This window comes from Dasypus novemcinctus, chromosome 28 (genome assembly GCF_030445035.2).
Source record: "Dasypus novemcinctus isolate mDasNov1 chromosome 28, mDasNov1.1.hap2, whole genome shotgun sequence".
Lineage (NCBI taxonomy): Eukaryota > Metazoa > Chordata > Mammalia > Cingulata > Dasypodidae > Dasypus > Dasypus novemcinctus.
In genome coordinates, this window is record NC_080700.1 from 21,531,000 (window position 1) to 21,545,552 (window position 14,553).

Here is a 14,553-nt window from a genome sequence, read left to right on the forward strand (position 1 = left end):
CCACTGGTGATTTCCTCCTGCCCTGCCCAAGCCCTCTGGCTCCTGAGGCACGTCTCTAAGACCTAGGAATACTTTAACGTTCAGGGTGATTCCTAGTCCCCCAAGAAAGCGAGCTCAAAATCCTGAAATAACATTTCATGCACACACAGAGATTAGAGATTAGAAGCTTCTAGAGAATGGCGCCTGTGGGGACCTCTCAGGGATCTGTTGGCTGAATAAATCCCAGGGGTGGAACACTATTCCATCTATCTCTGGAAGTGGCTCCTCAGGAAACGGAGGTTGGCTATCACTGAGGGCACTAAGGTGGAAGGGAAAATGGACGTTAAATGTGTGGAACCAAAGTAAATGGGGGGTAAGAGAGGAGTTTCTTGAGAGTACACAAGGATGGATATAAAACATGTAATATTACACCATAACATATAGGAGATGACAGACTGATAATGTAAACCATAATGTAAAACATAGGATAACTAAAAATGTAAAGAACTGTGTATCCTAAAGTATGCACCATAATGTAAATACAGATGTCACCTTGTTAGAAAGCTAATGTCTCAGACTCTGTACATCACTTTAAGTAAATATGATATGAATAGGGCGTAAGAGTATCACTGTGGAAGGGAAAAGGTTTTCTGGTGGATGTGTGGGAGTGCTGTATATTATATATATACATTGCTGTGGTCTAGGACTCCTGTGAAGAAAAGCTGAATAATTAGGGGGGGGGGGGGGGAAAAAAAAAATAGGATGTGGAATTTTTTCAAGTCAACATTCTTTATCTAAGTTCTTTATCTAACTTTATCCAAGTTCTTTATCTATCCTTTAAACTCATCGCTATATGCCATTCCCTAGTAAGGGACCATGACATTATATTGGGCTTCAAATTTCGGGGAGTTCTGGATCACAGAGTGTTTCAACAATGGCAATGGAGGGATACTGGTATGGGATACCAATGACAGATGATATATGACTGACAGGGAGCTGTACAGAACATATGTCCAGGGTGCATGGTAATGTTTGGATATACTCATAGTGGCAACAATTAAAAACCACAGTAGGGGGGGTACTGGGTTCCCGGACAGTGGTGCTCTGTCGTGGTCCCTAGGGGAGCAGCGACAGTCTCCCAGGTACAGTGGTGGGGACCGGGAGGGAGTGAGGGTTCAACAGTGAGCCCCTGATACTAATGACTATGCTTGTGAGCTGATAAACCCAAAATAATAACAAGGCCTAGAGCAACTTTGTGCCTGGGAATTTCCTTCTGTCAGCCTTCATGTTACTCAAATGTGGCCAGTCTCGAAGCCAAACTCAGCATGTAAATGCAATGCCTTCCCCCCAGCGTGGGACATGACACCCGGGGATGAGCCTCCCTGGCAACGAGGGACCACTATCAACTACCAACTGATGATGCAACTGGAAAATGACCTTATACGGAAGGTTCAATGCGGATCAGCAGAATATCCATGTCTACATAAAATACCATGACTTTAAAATGCTGTTTGACCTAAAGTAAGGGGGAAGTGGAAAGGAGAAATGAGTTTATATGGCTACGAGTTTCTAAAAAAGAGTCTGGAGGCTGGCAGAAGGTTTGCCCTCATGCACAACTGAGCAGAGTCAGAGAGACAGATAAAGCAGATACAACCCCCAGATATTGGTTCCTTTGAGGGCTAAAGAGACCCATGGGAGTTATGGTCATGGCCGATGGGGTTAACTACCAGGGCAGATGGCCCCTCTTTGGAAATGGTGTTTATGTGTGATGAATCTGGACTCAGATGGGATCTCCCTTCATAAGACTTTCATGCTAATGTGCTGGAGGTGCAGTTAATGTTGGGGTTTAAGATATATTTAGGGGATTTGAATCTCTGGACTGACAATGTGATAGCCAGATCCTGAGCCTCAACAGACTCCAGCACCTACAATCTGATTTATTGGACTTACCACACTCAGCTAAGATGGAGGTGAAGGACAACCACCACACCATGGAGCCTAGAGTGATTACAACTGAAAATGGGAGGATTGCATCCAGCATCCAGGTGGAATCTGAGCCTCCTCTTGACATAAAGGTGCAATGGACACAACCAATCCAGTGTCCACATAGAAGAGGTGGCATTGGATTGGGAAAAGTGGACATAATGGACAAAGGGTATGGGGAAAGGCAGGAAGAGATGAGAGGTGGAGGCGTCTTCGGGACATGGAGCTGCCCTGGATGGTGCTTCAGAGGTAATCACCGGACATTGTAAATCCTCACAGGGCCTACATGATGGAATAGAGGAGAGTATGGGCCATGATGTGAACCAATGTACATGAGGTGCAGAGGTGCCCAAAGATGTACTTACCAAATCCAATGGATGTGTCATGATGATGGGAACGAGTGTTGTTGGGGGGGGGGGGGAGAGGGGGGGTGGGGGGGTGGGGTTGAATGGGACCTCACATATATATTTTTAATGTAATATTATTACAAAGTCAATAAAAAAAAATAAAATAAAAAAAAAAAAAAAAAAAAAAAAAAAATAAATCCCAGGGGTGGACTAAAGAACAGATCAACCCCCTTCTCCTCAGCGCCGTCGTCATCTTTGCTCGTGAAACACGGTGTCTGATGTAAATCCACCTAGCTGAGAACAAACCAGAGGAAATTCCCAGGCTGGCAGTGCGGCTGCCACTGCTTCCCCAGCCCATCACAGCAACCACGGATGAGCGGTTTCTCTCCTGCTGGGGCTGGGGGGGAGGCTCACATCCTCTCCCTCTCAAGCCCAGGTTCCAGGAAGAACCACTAATTACGAGTCGGCAGATGGCATTGGACTTGCTGTCCACTGCCTGTGATCTCACATGCTCTCCCAGACACAGCAAAAGGCAGATTCCAATTTCTAGGTCTGGGGTGGGGCATGGCTGGCTGATTTACAAACGCAAACCTAGCAAGAGGCTCGGCCACCGGGCACGCGTGCTGTGTGGGCCATCCTGGGAGTGGTAGGGTTCTCTGAATGCTATTTGCTTGTGGGTGCCTACAGGCCTGGGGGAGCAATGGTGCCAAACTGATACTAAATATACTGGGTATATTTAAGAAAATCCAATCTGAAAATAAACTCACTCCTTTAAAAAACATAGTAACAGCTCCCTTTACAAAGGGACTCATATCAGAGCATCTTCTAAAAGCCTCTCTCTTTATGTAGTATAGCATGAGTTACAGGAAAGGATGAAGAGGGCCAAGTGAAGCAAAGTCTCTCTGAAATATTATTTTAAAAGTCGGCATTGGGAGAGAGTGTAAACTACAATGTAAACTGTAATCCATGCTTCGTGGCAATGCTCCAAAATGTGTCCATCAATTGCAATGAATGTACCACACTAATGAAGGATGTTGTTAATGTAGGAGGTGGGGGAGGTGTGGGGAGTGGGGCATATGGGGATCCCCTTTGTCTTTTATGTAACATTTATATAATCTAAGTATCTTTAAAAAGTAATTTTTAAAAAAAAGGCTTTATTATTCTAGCAATGGAAGAACTTGTATCATTGATATAAATCCGTGGTCACCAGAGGTTCTGAGGGGAGGGAGAGGGAAGAAGAGGTGTGACATGGGGCATTTGGGGGACATTGGAATTGTCCTGCGTGACATTGCAATGACAGATACAGGCCATTATACATTTTGTCAAAACCTATAAAATTGTGTGGCGCAAAATGTAAACTGTAATGTAAACTATGGACCATGGTTAGTAGCCGTGCTTCAATATGTGTCCATCAGTTGTAACAAATGTACCACGTTAATGAAAGATGTTGTTAAGGTGGGAAAGTGGGGGAGGGGGAAGGGTGGGTATGTGGGACTCCCCTATATTTTTTTATGTAACACTTATACAATCTAAAGCTTCTTATAAAATAAAAATTAGAAAAAGATATATTGATATATATCACCACCTTCTAATGAGCAGTTAAATTTTCAAAATACTCTGATGATGTGTGTTCTTATCCTCGTGCTGCTGCTGCTAAAACAACTAAGCCCCAAAGATCTTAAGTAACTTACCCAGTAAGAAAATGTCCGAGTAAAATGCCATATCTCTGGCCTACTCCTGGCCGGTATCCTTCTTGATCTCAAACCAGTTCCTCATGTGGGGAGCTCTGAACTCTATGTCTGTAACAGATTGTTGTTTATAATGTCTTTCTCTTCCTTGGCAGTTTAAATTAAAATGTCAGCTTGAAAAAATGTTTCAGAAAGACACCAGGCCAAATTGTAAATAGAGGTGAATTAATTTTGAAAAAAGATGAATTGTGCACTCTTTTAACATAGAGCACAACATAGTTGATGTAAACCAAAAGTCTTGGCAGAATTTAAAGACAAAGAGTGGACAGAGCAGACAGTGAATCTGCTCAGTAAATAAGTATAAGGAGACTGGCATCTGCAGTTCAAGCTTGAGCAATACCTTTTTCTATGAGTAACATTACTAGGCAGGGGCCTCCAAACAGGCAAATGTTACCCAGTGTCATTCCCTTCTTCCCTTACTCCACATCAGGGCCAGCATACCCTATTAAGATGACTTAAATGAATGACAAAATGCAATAGACATGCTAAGGGGTGTGGAGTGTTTCTTTTTGGAGTAATGAAATTGTTCTAAAATTTTTCGTGGTGATGAATGCACAACATTGTGATGATACTAAAAGCCGTTGTCATACTCTTGGATAGGTTGTATGGTAAGTAAATATATATCAATAAAACTGCTTTTAAAAAGATAAATAAATGTGCTAGAAAATAGCAGCTCTATACAGCAGGGGAAGCATAGAGAAATTGAGAGGCGATGAATTTCTTTTGTTTGATTGGTTTTTTTAAATTATTATTGAAATAATGAAAATGGACTAATAATGATTGAAGTGATGAATGCACAACTATGTGATTATATGAATACCATTGATTGTATACTTTGGATGGATTGTATGCTTTATTAATGTGTATCAACAAAATTGATTTGTTTAAAAAATATATATATGGGCCAAGTAGACACAAAGACAACATACTATGTGATTCCATTTATATGATATTCTAGAAAAAGCAAGACTGTAGATTAAGGATTGCCAAGGGCCCAGGGTGGGAGGAGCGCATTAGTTGCAAACAGACAAGAGAAAACTTTTTGAAGTCATGGAAATGTTCCAGATCATGACTGATACTCTCTACTTCCTTAAAACTCATTGAGTTGTACCCTTAAAACTGATGAGTTTTATTGTATCTAAGTTACTGTCTCAGTAAAATTCATTTTTTAAAAAACACATAATAACTGGATATAGCATTCATATTCTCTTGTATCTCATTAAGACTAGGCAAAATTTGGCAGTAGCAAAGAAACACAATTTATTTTCAAAATAGAGAATTAGATATTATAAAAGAATAAGGCTGCAGCCATCACTTCACACAAGTTGCCAAGACTTTACGGGATAAATTCCATCCAAGATACCTCTTTTAGTCTCTCGAGGTCTTTGAACAACTAGAAAGTGGGTCATCTTTCAGAATATTTGCGTCACTGTGGAAAGCATGAGGAAATCAAAGACCAGTTGGATTTGTTCTTAAATGTGGCAAAATACTTACTTGCTTGGAAGTACTATTAATCCTTTCATTCATTGCACAGGGAAGACTGGTTTTAGAGTCTTAATTACCTTCATCAGTGCTTCACATTCTTTTCGTAGAGGATATAAATTAGACATTAAATTTGTGCTTTGGAAAAGCAGAGATCATAACATTGTTTGGCTCTAAATCTCAAAAGGTTCAAATTAGGATTAATACTCTGTATATTTTGCAGAATGACTTGGAGTACTGAAGCAATCATTTTAAATATTTAGTACAAAATTATTTAGCCTAAAATATTCAGTCTTTAAAATAAAAGCATTGTTCTGAACTAAATTCTTCAGATAATTCTGCTTTTGGCAACAGTTAACAGAAAACCAACTTAAATGGGCTTAGACAATAAGGGCCTTTATTAGCGTAAGTATCTGGAATTCTAGAAACACAGCAGAGTTCAGGGTTAGCCAAACCTGGTCTCGACAATGTCATCAAGGCTATAGTATTTTCCGTTTCTCTGCTTTGCTGATGGACAGCGTCATCTTAAGACTGGCTCTCTTGTGGGTATGGGAGGGCTTCTAAGAACAATTTATGCCCACCACTGGTCTGTAATTCCCTGACAAAAGAGGGAGATTCCTTCAGGAACCTCTGACTTAAGAGCAAAGAGGGATTTTCCCAGAAGCCTCTTCCTCATTGGCTGGGACTGGGTCACCCTCCCATTCCTCATTGGCTCTGATGGGACCACCTTCCCCTTCCTCCTTGCCCCCAATTGGGCCATCTCCTTAGTCCTAGTTGGCTCTGATTGGGTCCCCTGCCCATCACTGGAATAAAAGATGGGATTCCCCTTAGATAACCAGGCCTCCCCTACAATTAGAAGCAATCGCATCCACTAAAAGCATGCTGTGTGTGTATGTGGTTGTGTGAGGAGGGGAATTCTACTAAGAAAGAAGGAATAATGCTCAGTGAATAATCAAAAAGGTATATTACAGTCAAATTTAAATCCATTGCTTTTTAAAAACGAACTAGTTTTTCTTGTTGCAAAGTGATACAGGTTTAATTTTTTTATTTTAAGATAACCAAAAAGAAAGTAAAAGCAACCGTAATCCCACCACCTAACGAGAGTCATCAGTGAGACGACACACAATATTTCAAATAATAGAATACTGTACTCTGCACACTGACTTTAATGTTGACCTCTGTTTCATCTCCTGACTGTCTGTGTGTCCTTCTTGAGTAAGCTCCTTAGCTTTCCTATACTTCAATTTCTTCATCTCCATAATGGGAATAATAACAGCCCCTATATAAATTTCTCCAGCACTAACCCTTTAGTTCAAGGGTTGGCAAATTACAGCCTGCAAAGCCAGATTCAGCTTGCTCCCTGTTTTTGTAAATGGCTTTATTAGAACGTAACTACTGTCATTCATTTACATACTGTCCATGACTGATTTCACACTACAAAAAGTTAAGTAATTCTGAACTGAGACTCGTTTGGCCCACAGAGCCAAAATAAATTACTGTCTGGATGTTTGCCAAACCCTGGGTTAGACCATAAGACTACTAATAATTCCTCAAAATCAAACACGACATAATTCTGTGATCACGTAGTGATATGACCTGCCTGGAGATGTGGGCAGCAAAAAGTGACTTCTGCAGAGCTAACAGGAAGGCAGGAGGTACTCTATTGTTTGATCACTGATAAACAATTAAGAACAAGAATAAGTGAAAAACATACAAAGGTGTTTGAATGTTGCAATAACTACCTGAATTGACCAGAGATTTTGAAATATGCAACGTATGATGTCTTTTCAACTCTGGGATGTTCATGAAGTGACAGCTATAGGCAGGAAATAGGAAAACTGAAAAGGAAATTTAAAAGAACCTACCATTAATGGGTGGGAGTATTCCCTTTAGAAATAAGAAATGATAGTTTCCATCATGTGCTTTGGTGAGCAAAGGTGTAAATGTGTAGGCAGGGAGTTCAATTGGGAATGCCCAGGAAGAGTATTTGAGATGTACACAACCAACAGACTCAAGCATTTAAGTTGTGAACAATCCTTGTGTGAAAAGAAAAGGCACACTGGAATATGCCAGTAATTACTCTTCCATGGAGGAAAAGTGTTCTTGAATTATAGGGGCTTTAACCTTGGAATTAAAAATGCTGAAAATCTAAATTATTTTAATCCACTCTAATGTATCTAAGTTATTTTAGTCAAATCAAAACTTTCCACAAAATAGTGTTTTAATTTAACATTAGATTATCAATCGAGTCTATAATGTCCTTTTTAAAAATGTGTAGAAATCACCATAAACAACAAAAAATATTTTTCTAGTATAAAAAACTTTCTCTATATTCAGAAGTTCAGTGTGGGCATAAGAACTGAGGCTCTTGAATCAATTGCTTGGTTTTAAATCCTGGCTCACTCACCTTTCAGTTGTTCAGACTTTAATGTCCTAAGCATTATTTTTCTTATTTATAAAATGGCATGAAGAAATCTGCTGAACTCATAGAGCTTTGGTGAGAATTAAATGAAATAATCCATTTCATTTAATGGATGTAAAGTGTTTCGCCCAGGATCTAATAAATACACCATGTGCCATAGATATTAACAATTTTAGTTTGGAAACCAACTACATGATAACATATTATGGAAGAATTGTGGGAAGATGGCAGGGGAGGGAGCTCCAGGGTTCAGTCCTTCCACCAAGGCAATTATCAAACAGAGGGAAATAGTCTGAAGCAAGTATTTGGAAACTCCAGAGACCAGAAAAACAGAGTACAGCATCTGGGAAAGAGCAGGAGGAAGAGAATGATCAACTGCAGTAGAGAACAGTGAGTTGTTCTTCCTGTGCAGCAGCAGCTGGCACCCATCCCCCATTCTCTTAGCAGGCCACCATGGGGTCCAGTCCCTTGCTGGCTCACTGGAGACAGAAAGGAACATAAAAATCCTCTTCCCCAGGAACAGTGGGGAACACAGCCAAGCACATAACATGGCTTCTGATTAGTAAATTCAGATCACTGGGTCCAGCCTCCAAGCTTTGTTTCAAGTCATATTTCAGTTTAAGAAGCATTAAAATATGTGTCTCAAAATAAAAGAAATAGAATATTGGAAACACTTAGGAATTCGGGATCCCTCTAAGACCTCTATTCCGCCCCCCTCCCCATGGCTCGCTGTTTATTGTTTTTGCTTGCTGTTTGCCCTCATCTGCTCGTTGTTTTTTGCTCATTGTCTGCTCGTTGTCTGGGTTTTTTTTTCCTTTAGGAGGCACAGGGAATCAAACCCAGGACCCCCCATGTGGTAGGTGGGTACTCAAATGCTTGAGCCATATCCACTCCCTGCTCATTTTTGTTTTTCTCGTTGTCTGCTTGTTGTTTGTTTTTCTTCTCTAGGAGGTACCAGGAACCAAACCCAGGACCTCCCATGTGGGATGTGGGTGCTCAACTGCGTGAGCCACACCTGCTCCCTCTAAGACATCTGTTTTGTAGTCGTCGTGTATGTTGAGACTTTCCCTATAACAATCACAGGCACAAGGAATGTAAAACCTCGTTGGCCCACTGCACTTAATGTTTTGAATATGTAATTTACAAGGTGCTATCAGTGTGAATTTACTATAGTTAAATTCTTATGACTGCTGGCAAAGAGATCTTTGACTCAAAGACTTGGGGAAATTTTGCTTAGATTTCGACTCAATCTGGACCAGATCTGGAGTTGAGTAAACAGACAGAAGGGAATTTGTCTAAGGTAGTAAAGGTTCTCCCTTAACAGGAGTCAAAATGTAAGGCAACATTCTAAGGAAACAGTTAGGGCCAGGGCACTTGACTTTTTGCTTCAGCATTCATTGTTTAGCCGTGTTTCCATGAGAAGGCAAATAACAAGTGTTTGTTGAATTGAATTGAAGAAAAGACCAACTTCTTGGGTGGCCAAATAGAGATGAGCTAAATTTTCCTGGGTCAAAAATAGGCTGTGTTCCAGTAAACAAACAGGAGAAAATAATAACTTTGGTGCTTGCTCTTGGACTTAATATATAACAATGTCATTTCTCTGAGTAAAGAATGAGAATTTTAGTTTTAAAAAACCCTTGATTTAGCCATTTTTACTCTCATTTCCCTCCAGTTGAATACATGGACACATGTATTTTCCTTTAGAATACTCCTTTTGTCCTTATCCTTAAAAAAAACAAATCCTCAGTGGAGCAATCACATCTCTGGAATCTTCACCTATTCAAAACGCTGGAGAAGTAGCCATTTCTGTGCTCTGGTTTTAAGGTGTAATAGTCAAAGGCCGGCCACTGGGTGGACTCGGGGAGACTGTAAACTACAACGTAAACCATTATCCGTGGGGTGCAGCAGTGCTCCAAATATAGTCACCAAATGCAGTGAATGTCCCACGATGATGAAAGAGGTTGTTGATGTGAAAGGAGTGGGGTGAAGGGGGTGGGGGTATATGGGGACCTCTTATATTTTTTGAATGTAACATTTTTAAAAAGGAGAGAAAAATAGTCAAAGGCCGGGTCAGTTCAGTAAGATCGTTTGATTCTGCAGCTTCAGATCTGGTTAATGACAAATCTGTACCCTGCAGCTCTCTCTTGCTGTATATATTGCTATTGAAATCCGCTTTTTCATATAGATCACTGTTACGGATGAGGAAGTTAGTAACCCAGCCTTCTTAGATCTGGTGAGAACGCCCCAGATGAGGAAGTGCACGCTTATCCTTATGTTTGCTTGGTAAGTCTGACTTGTGACGATTTACAGCTTGTATCAAATTTGCAACCTGCCCCTTCCTTCCAGTGGGGTTAAGGCTCTCGCTCGCTGTCCTCGGGCGTCTTTCACGTTCTGCAGGTTCACAAGTGCAGTGGTGTACCAAGGACTTGTCATGCGCCTGGGAATCATAGGAGGCAACCTCTACGTCGATTTTTTCATCTCGGGAGTTGTGGAACTGCCAGGAGCTCTCTTGATTTTGGTAACCATCGAGCGTGTTGGACGACGCCTCCCCTTTGCAGCAAGCAATGTAGTGGCTGGAGTGGCATGTCTCGTCACCGCATTCTTGCCGGAAGGTAATCTTCCCCAAAATCTGTTTGGCAACCAAAGAACTTGAAAAAAAAAAAACTTGAATGAAAATATTCAAGTAGAGAAGCCAACGTGCCCTTAGCAATGTACCGTTGCAGCAACATCTGGGTATCAGGCAAGCTTTAGTGTGTCACTCAATTTTTTCGAATATTTTATTGAAGTGTATCATTCATACATGAACATACATAAACAAAAAGTACAGAGTAAAAGTTGGGAACTTACAAAACAAACATGCATATCATCATACAGGACTCCCATACATCACCCCACCACCAACACCTTGCATTGTTGTGAAACATTTATTATGATTCATGAATAAACATCATTAAAATATTACTACTAACTATAGCCCATACCTTACATTTGGTGTATTTTTCCCCCTAAGCCACCTGATTATTAACACCCTGTTTTATTTTATTTTATTTTATTTTTTATTTCTCTCCCCTTTCCCCTCCAACCTTCCCCATGCCCCTGTTGTCTGTTCTCTGTGTCCATTTGCTGCATGTTCTTCTTTGTCCGCTTCTGTTGTTGTCAGCGGCATGGGAATCTGTGTTTCTTTTTGTTGCGTCATCTTGTTGTGTCAGCTCTCCGTGTGCAGCACCATTCCCGGGCAGGCTGCACTTCCTTTTGCACTGGGCAGCTCTCCTTACTGGGTGCACTCCTTGCACATGGGGCTCCCCTACACAGGGGACACCCCTGCGTGGCACGGCACTCCTTGAGCGCATCAGCACTGCGCATGGGCCAGCTCCACACGGGTCGAGGGGGCCCGGGGTTTGAACCGTGGACCTCCCATGTGGTAGACGGACGCCCTAACCACTAGGCCAAGTCTGCTTCCCAACACCTGGTTTTAGTATTATACATTAGTTATAGTTCATGAGAGAACTTTCTCATATTTGTCCTGTTAACCACAGACCATCTTCCACCACAGGATTCCCTGTGTTATACTGCCCCATGTTTTATACAATCCATTCAAAGTGTACACTCAACAGCTCTCATTTTCATCACCTCAATTGTAGAACATTTTCATTTCCCCAAAAGGAAAAATCCCATACCTTCTCATACCCCCTATTTTTGCCCCTTAGCATTGATATATTTTCTTTGCCGTTGCTGCAAAAAATATTACAATATTGCTGTTAACTATTGTCCATAAGTTACATTAGTTGTAATTTTCCCCGTCACTCAATTTTCTTCTTCATCAGTATCAAGACTTTGAGAAGAGATTATTTCCATAGATTTTTCCCAATTCATTTTATTTTCATTTATGAGGGAAATAGACGCTGTGCTGAATCCAGCTCTTAGTGACATAGTTCACTTCCGGTCACCTTCGTCTGATGTTCTTTCTGTGGTAACATTGACACTGCCGAAAACATTTCCTGAGCATCTACCATGATGCGGACTGAAGAAAGACGCAGCTCTTGCCTTCAAGTGGTTCCCAACCTTTTAAGGGACAGAGGTGCTTTCACACTGTCACAATTCACTGCGACAAATGAAGTGATAGGATTAGTTACAAGGTTGAAAAATAGCAACCAAAAAAAAAAAGGCGAGGGGGTGATTAATCCATGTGGGGAGGAAGGAAAAGCTTCGGGGACCTGAGGACCAAAAGGAAGAATGGAAAGAAATGCTCAGAATGAAGGGGAGGATAGGAGGGATGTCCCCAGAGTAGAAAATAGTTCCGTCAAGTACGAAACACCTCGTGGGCTCAGGGAATAAACGTTCTTTGTTATCACTGGGCGATAACGTTCATGCAAGGAGGCTGGAGGGAAGGTGCTTGGAGCTTGGGTACTTCAGGAGCAGGGATCACCTGGTGGCAACGTCCACAATGCAGACAGTGGGTGCGAGGGCAGAGAGAAGATGAGGGCACTGGAGGGAAAATGAAGGTCGCAGAGGTCGATGCGTTACACGCCACGGAACACTGATGGGTGACGTGCACAGGGGGAGGCAGAGGTGTCAGGTGACACGGACGCCCCCGGCCGGGAACCCAGCAAGGGCTGGAAAGAGGAAGCTCTCAGACTCCCAGGGAACGCTTGATCAGAGCAAATGCATCATTTCCGTGTTCCAGGGGGTGTGGAAGGGGGGATTTCCAGAGAGCTGGATTCCCTGTTGACCTTGGTGTCAGCACAGCAGAGGCTGTTCTTTCTTGAGAATACGCGGGAGGATTGATATTATGGCAGGTAGAACACAATGTGAAGGCTCATAAATTTGCAGGACATCAGTTCCACCCATGCTTAAATAAAACTACAGAAGTTCACTGCTATATTTATCTCATTTCCCTTGAGTCATCGACACATCCTAAGAGTCAGGATAAATATCTGTCTATACATGTCTATTTGGTAGCTATTAATTGCCAGGCATTAAATCAGGAGTGTGGGTAGAGAGGTGAATAAGCCAGATATCATTCTCACCCTCAGGAAGTTTCCAGTTTAAATAGAGGAATTTTTTAAAAATGGATTGATGTGTGATCTATTAACTTTAAAAAAAGATAATTAAATTTTTAAATTAAATTTTTTTTAAAAGTGGGTCAGGGGAAAACATTGAAGACCAAACTTTGATTTCCATTTTACTCTGCTACTGTATAGTTGGAAGGTTGCTTTCTTTTCTTGTTCTTTTTGTTGTTGCTTTATTGTTCTTTATTGGAGAAGTTGTGCACTTACTGAACAATCATGCATAAAACACTGGATTCCATATGCCACGCTATTGTAACACCTTGCATTGGTGTGGAATATTTCAATTAAGGAGTGCACATTATTATAATTATACTCTTAACTATAGTCCACGGCTTAACTTGGGTTCAGTGTACAGTGTAATTCCATGGATTCTTTTAAAATGTTTATTCTGTTACCACGTGTACAATCTAAGATTTCCCCCTTTCATCACATTCACATTATTTATTTCGGTGCCATTAATTATTTCACAATGTTGTGTTGCCCTCACCACCATTCATTACCAAAACATCACCATCATTAAATAGGAAACCTGTACATTTTTAGCCTTAACTTCCCATTTCCTATCCCCACCCCATCCCCTCATAGCCTATCTTCTAGATTCTGACTCTATGAGAAAATCTGTATAGGTTTTGCTTTAACTTAAAAACGTAGTTCACAACTAATGCAAAAAGTTACTAGTGGGGGAAACCGTATGTAGTGTTGTGGTATATGGAAGTTTTGTGCTAGTTGCATGTTCTATAACTGCTCTAAATTTTTTGAAAAACGTAGTTTACTAAGAAGAGTTCTTCTCTTCCCATTGCACGTGGAATAGAAATTGAGGGTTCATTGCATGCGATACCAGGGGTAGTCATTGAAAGTGTTTCTGAATATTTTCCTGAATTGACAAGTTGTTTATCTGTATTTGCTGAGTTAACCACAGGTGTTTTTCACAGCGTGTGTGTGTTTTGATTGGGTCTCTTGGCTTTTGGTCCTTTGCCATCAAACAGCCTTCCTCTTAGCTGTAAACCCAAGTTGTCCCTGAATTTGTTAGTGGGACTGAGTTACAGAGCAAACTTGACTTCGAAGAAAGAAACTTACACATGGAGCATCTAACCTGGATAATAAAGTTACTTCCACAGTAGCAGGCCGCCTCTTGACCACCACCTGAGGGCAGTGGGAGATTGTACAGCCTGGCTGGGAGCCAGGCATTCTTGGCAAAAGTTGCCCCTTTCCATTGTCCAGTCCCTGACACGGGCACCACCTGCTCATTGAAGGCGGGGGCTGGGAGGCATTTCTGAGTCCCCTCCCCTGGCCTTAGTGAGAAAGTAAAGCCTACATAAAACACATGTGTACAACTGTTCCATGCCAAAGCAGATGGCACAACTCTACCGTTACCCTCTGGTGCAACTGCTAATGTGAGAGCTACAGGCAACTTTATTTAGGAAAAACATCAAGTCGGCCAGGATGCACTCAGCCGACTTATATTATAATAAACTGGGGCCTCCCAGCAATTATCTGAATGTGTGAACCGTATTTTCCCTGCG

At 41.4% G+C, this 14,553-nt stretch overlaps 1 protein-coding gene across 1 annotated transcript in view; it reads left to right on the forward strand.

The window, feature by feature from the left end:
• The window catches only part of SLC22A3 (solute carrier family 22 member 3), a 127,573-nt gene that overhangs the window by 98,551 nt on the left and 14,469 nt on the right, over positions 1 to 14,553 (forward strand). Inside the window, exons 6-7 of the mRNA XM_004449796.5 lie at positions 10,147 to 10,244; positions 10,359 to 10,573. Of these exons, the coding sequence (XP_004449853.2) occupies positions 10,147 to 10,244; positions 10,359 to 10,573 (313 nt within the window). The remainder of the gene's footprint in view (positions 1 to 10,146; positions 10,245 to 10,358; positions 10,574 to 14,553) is intronic.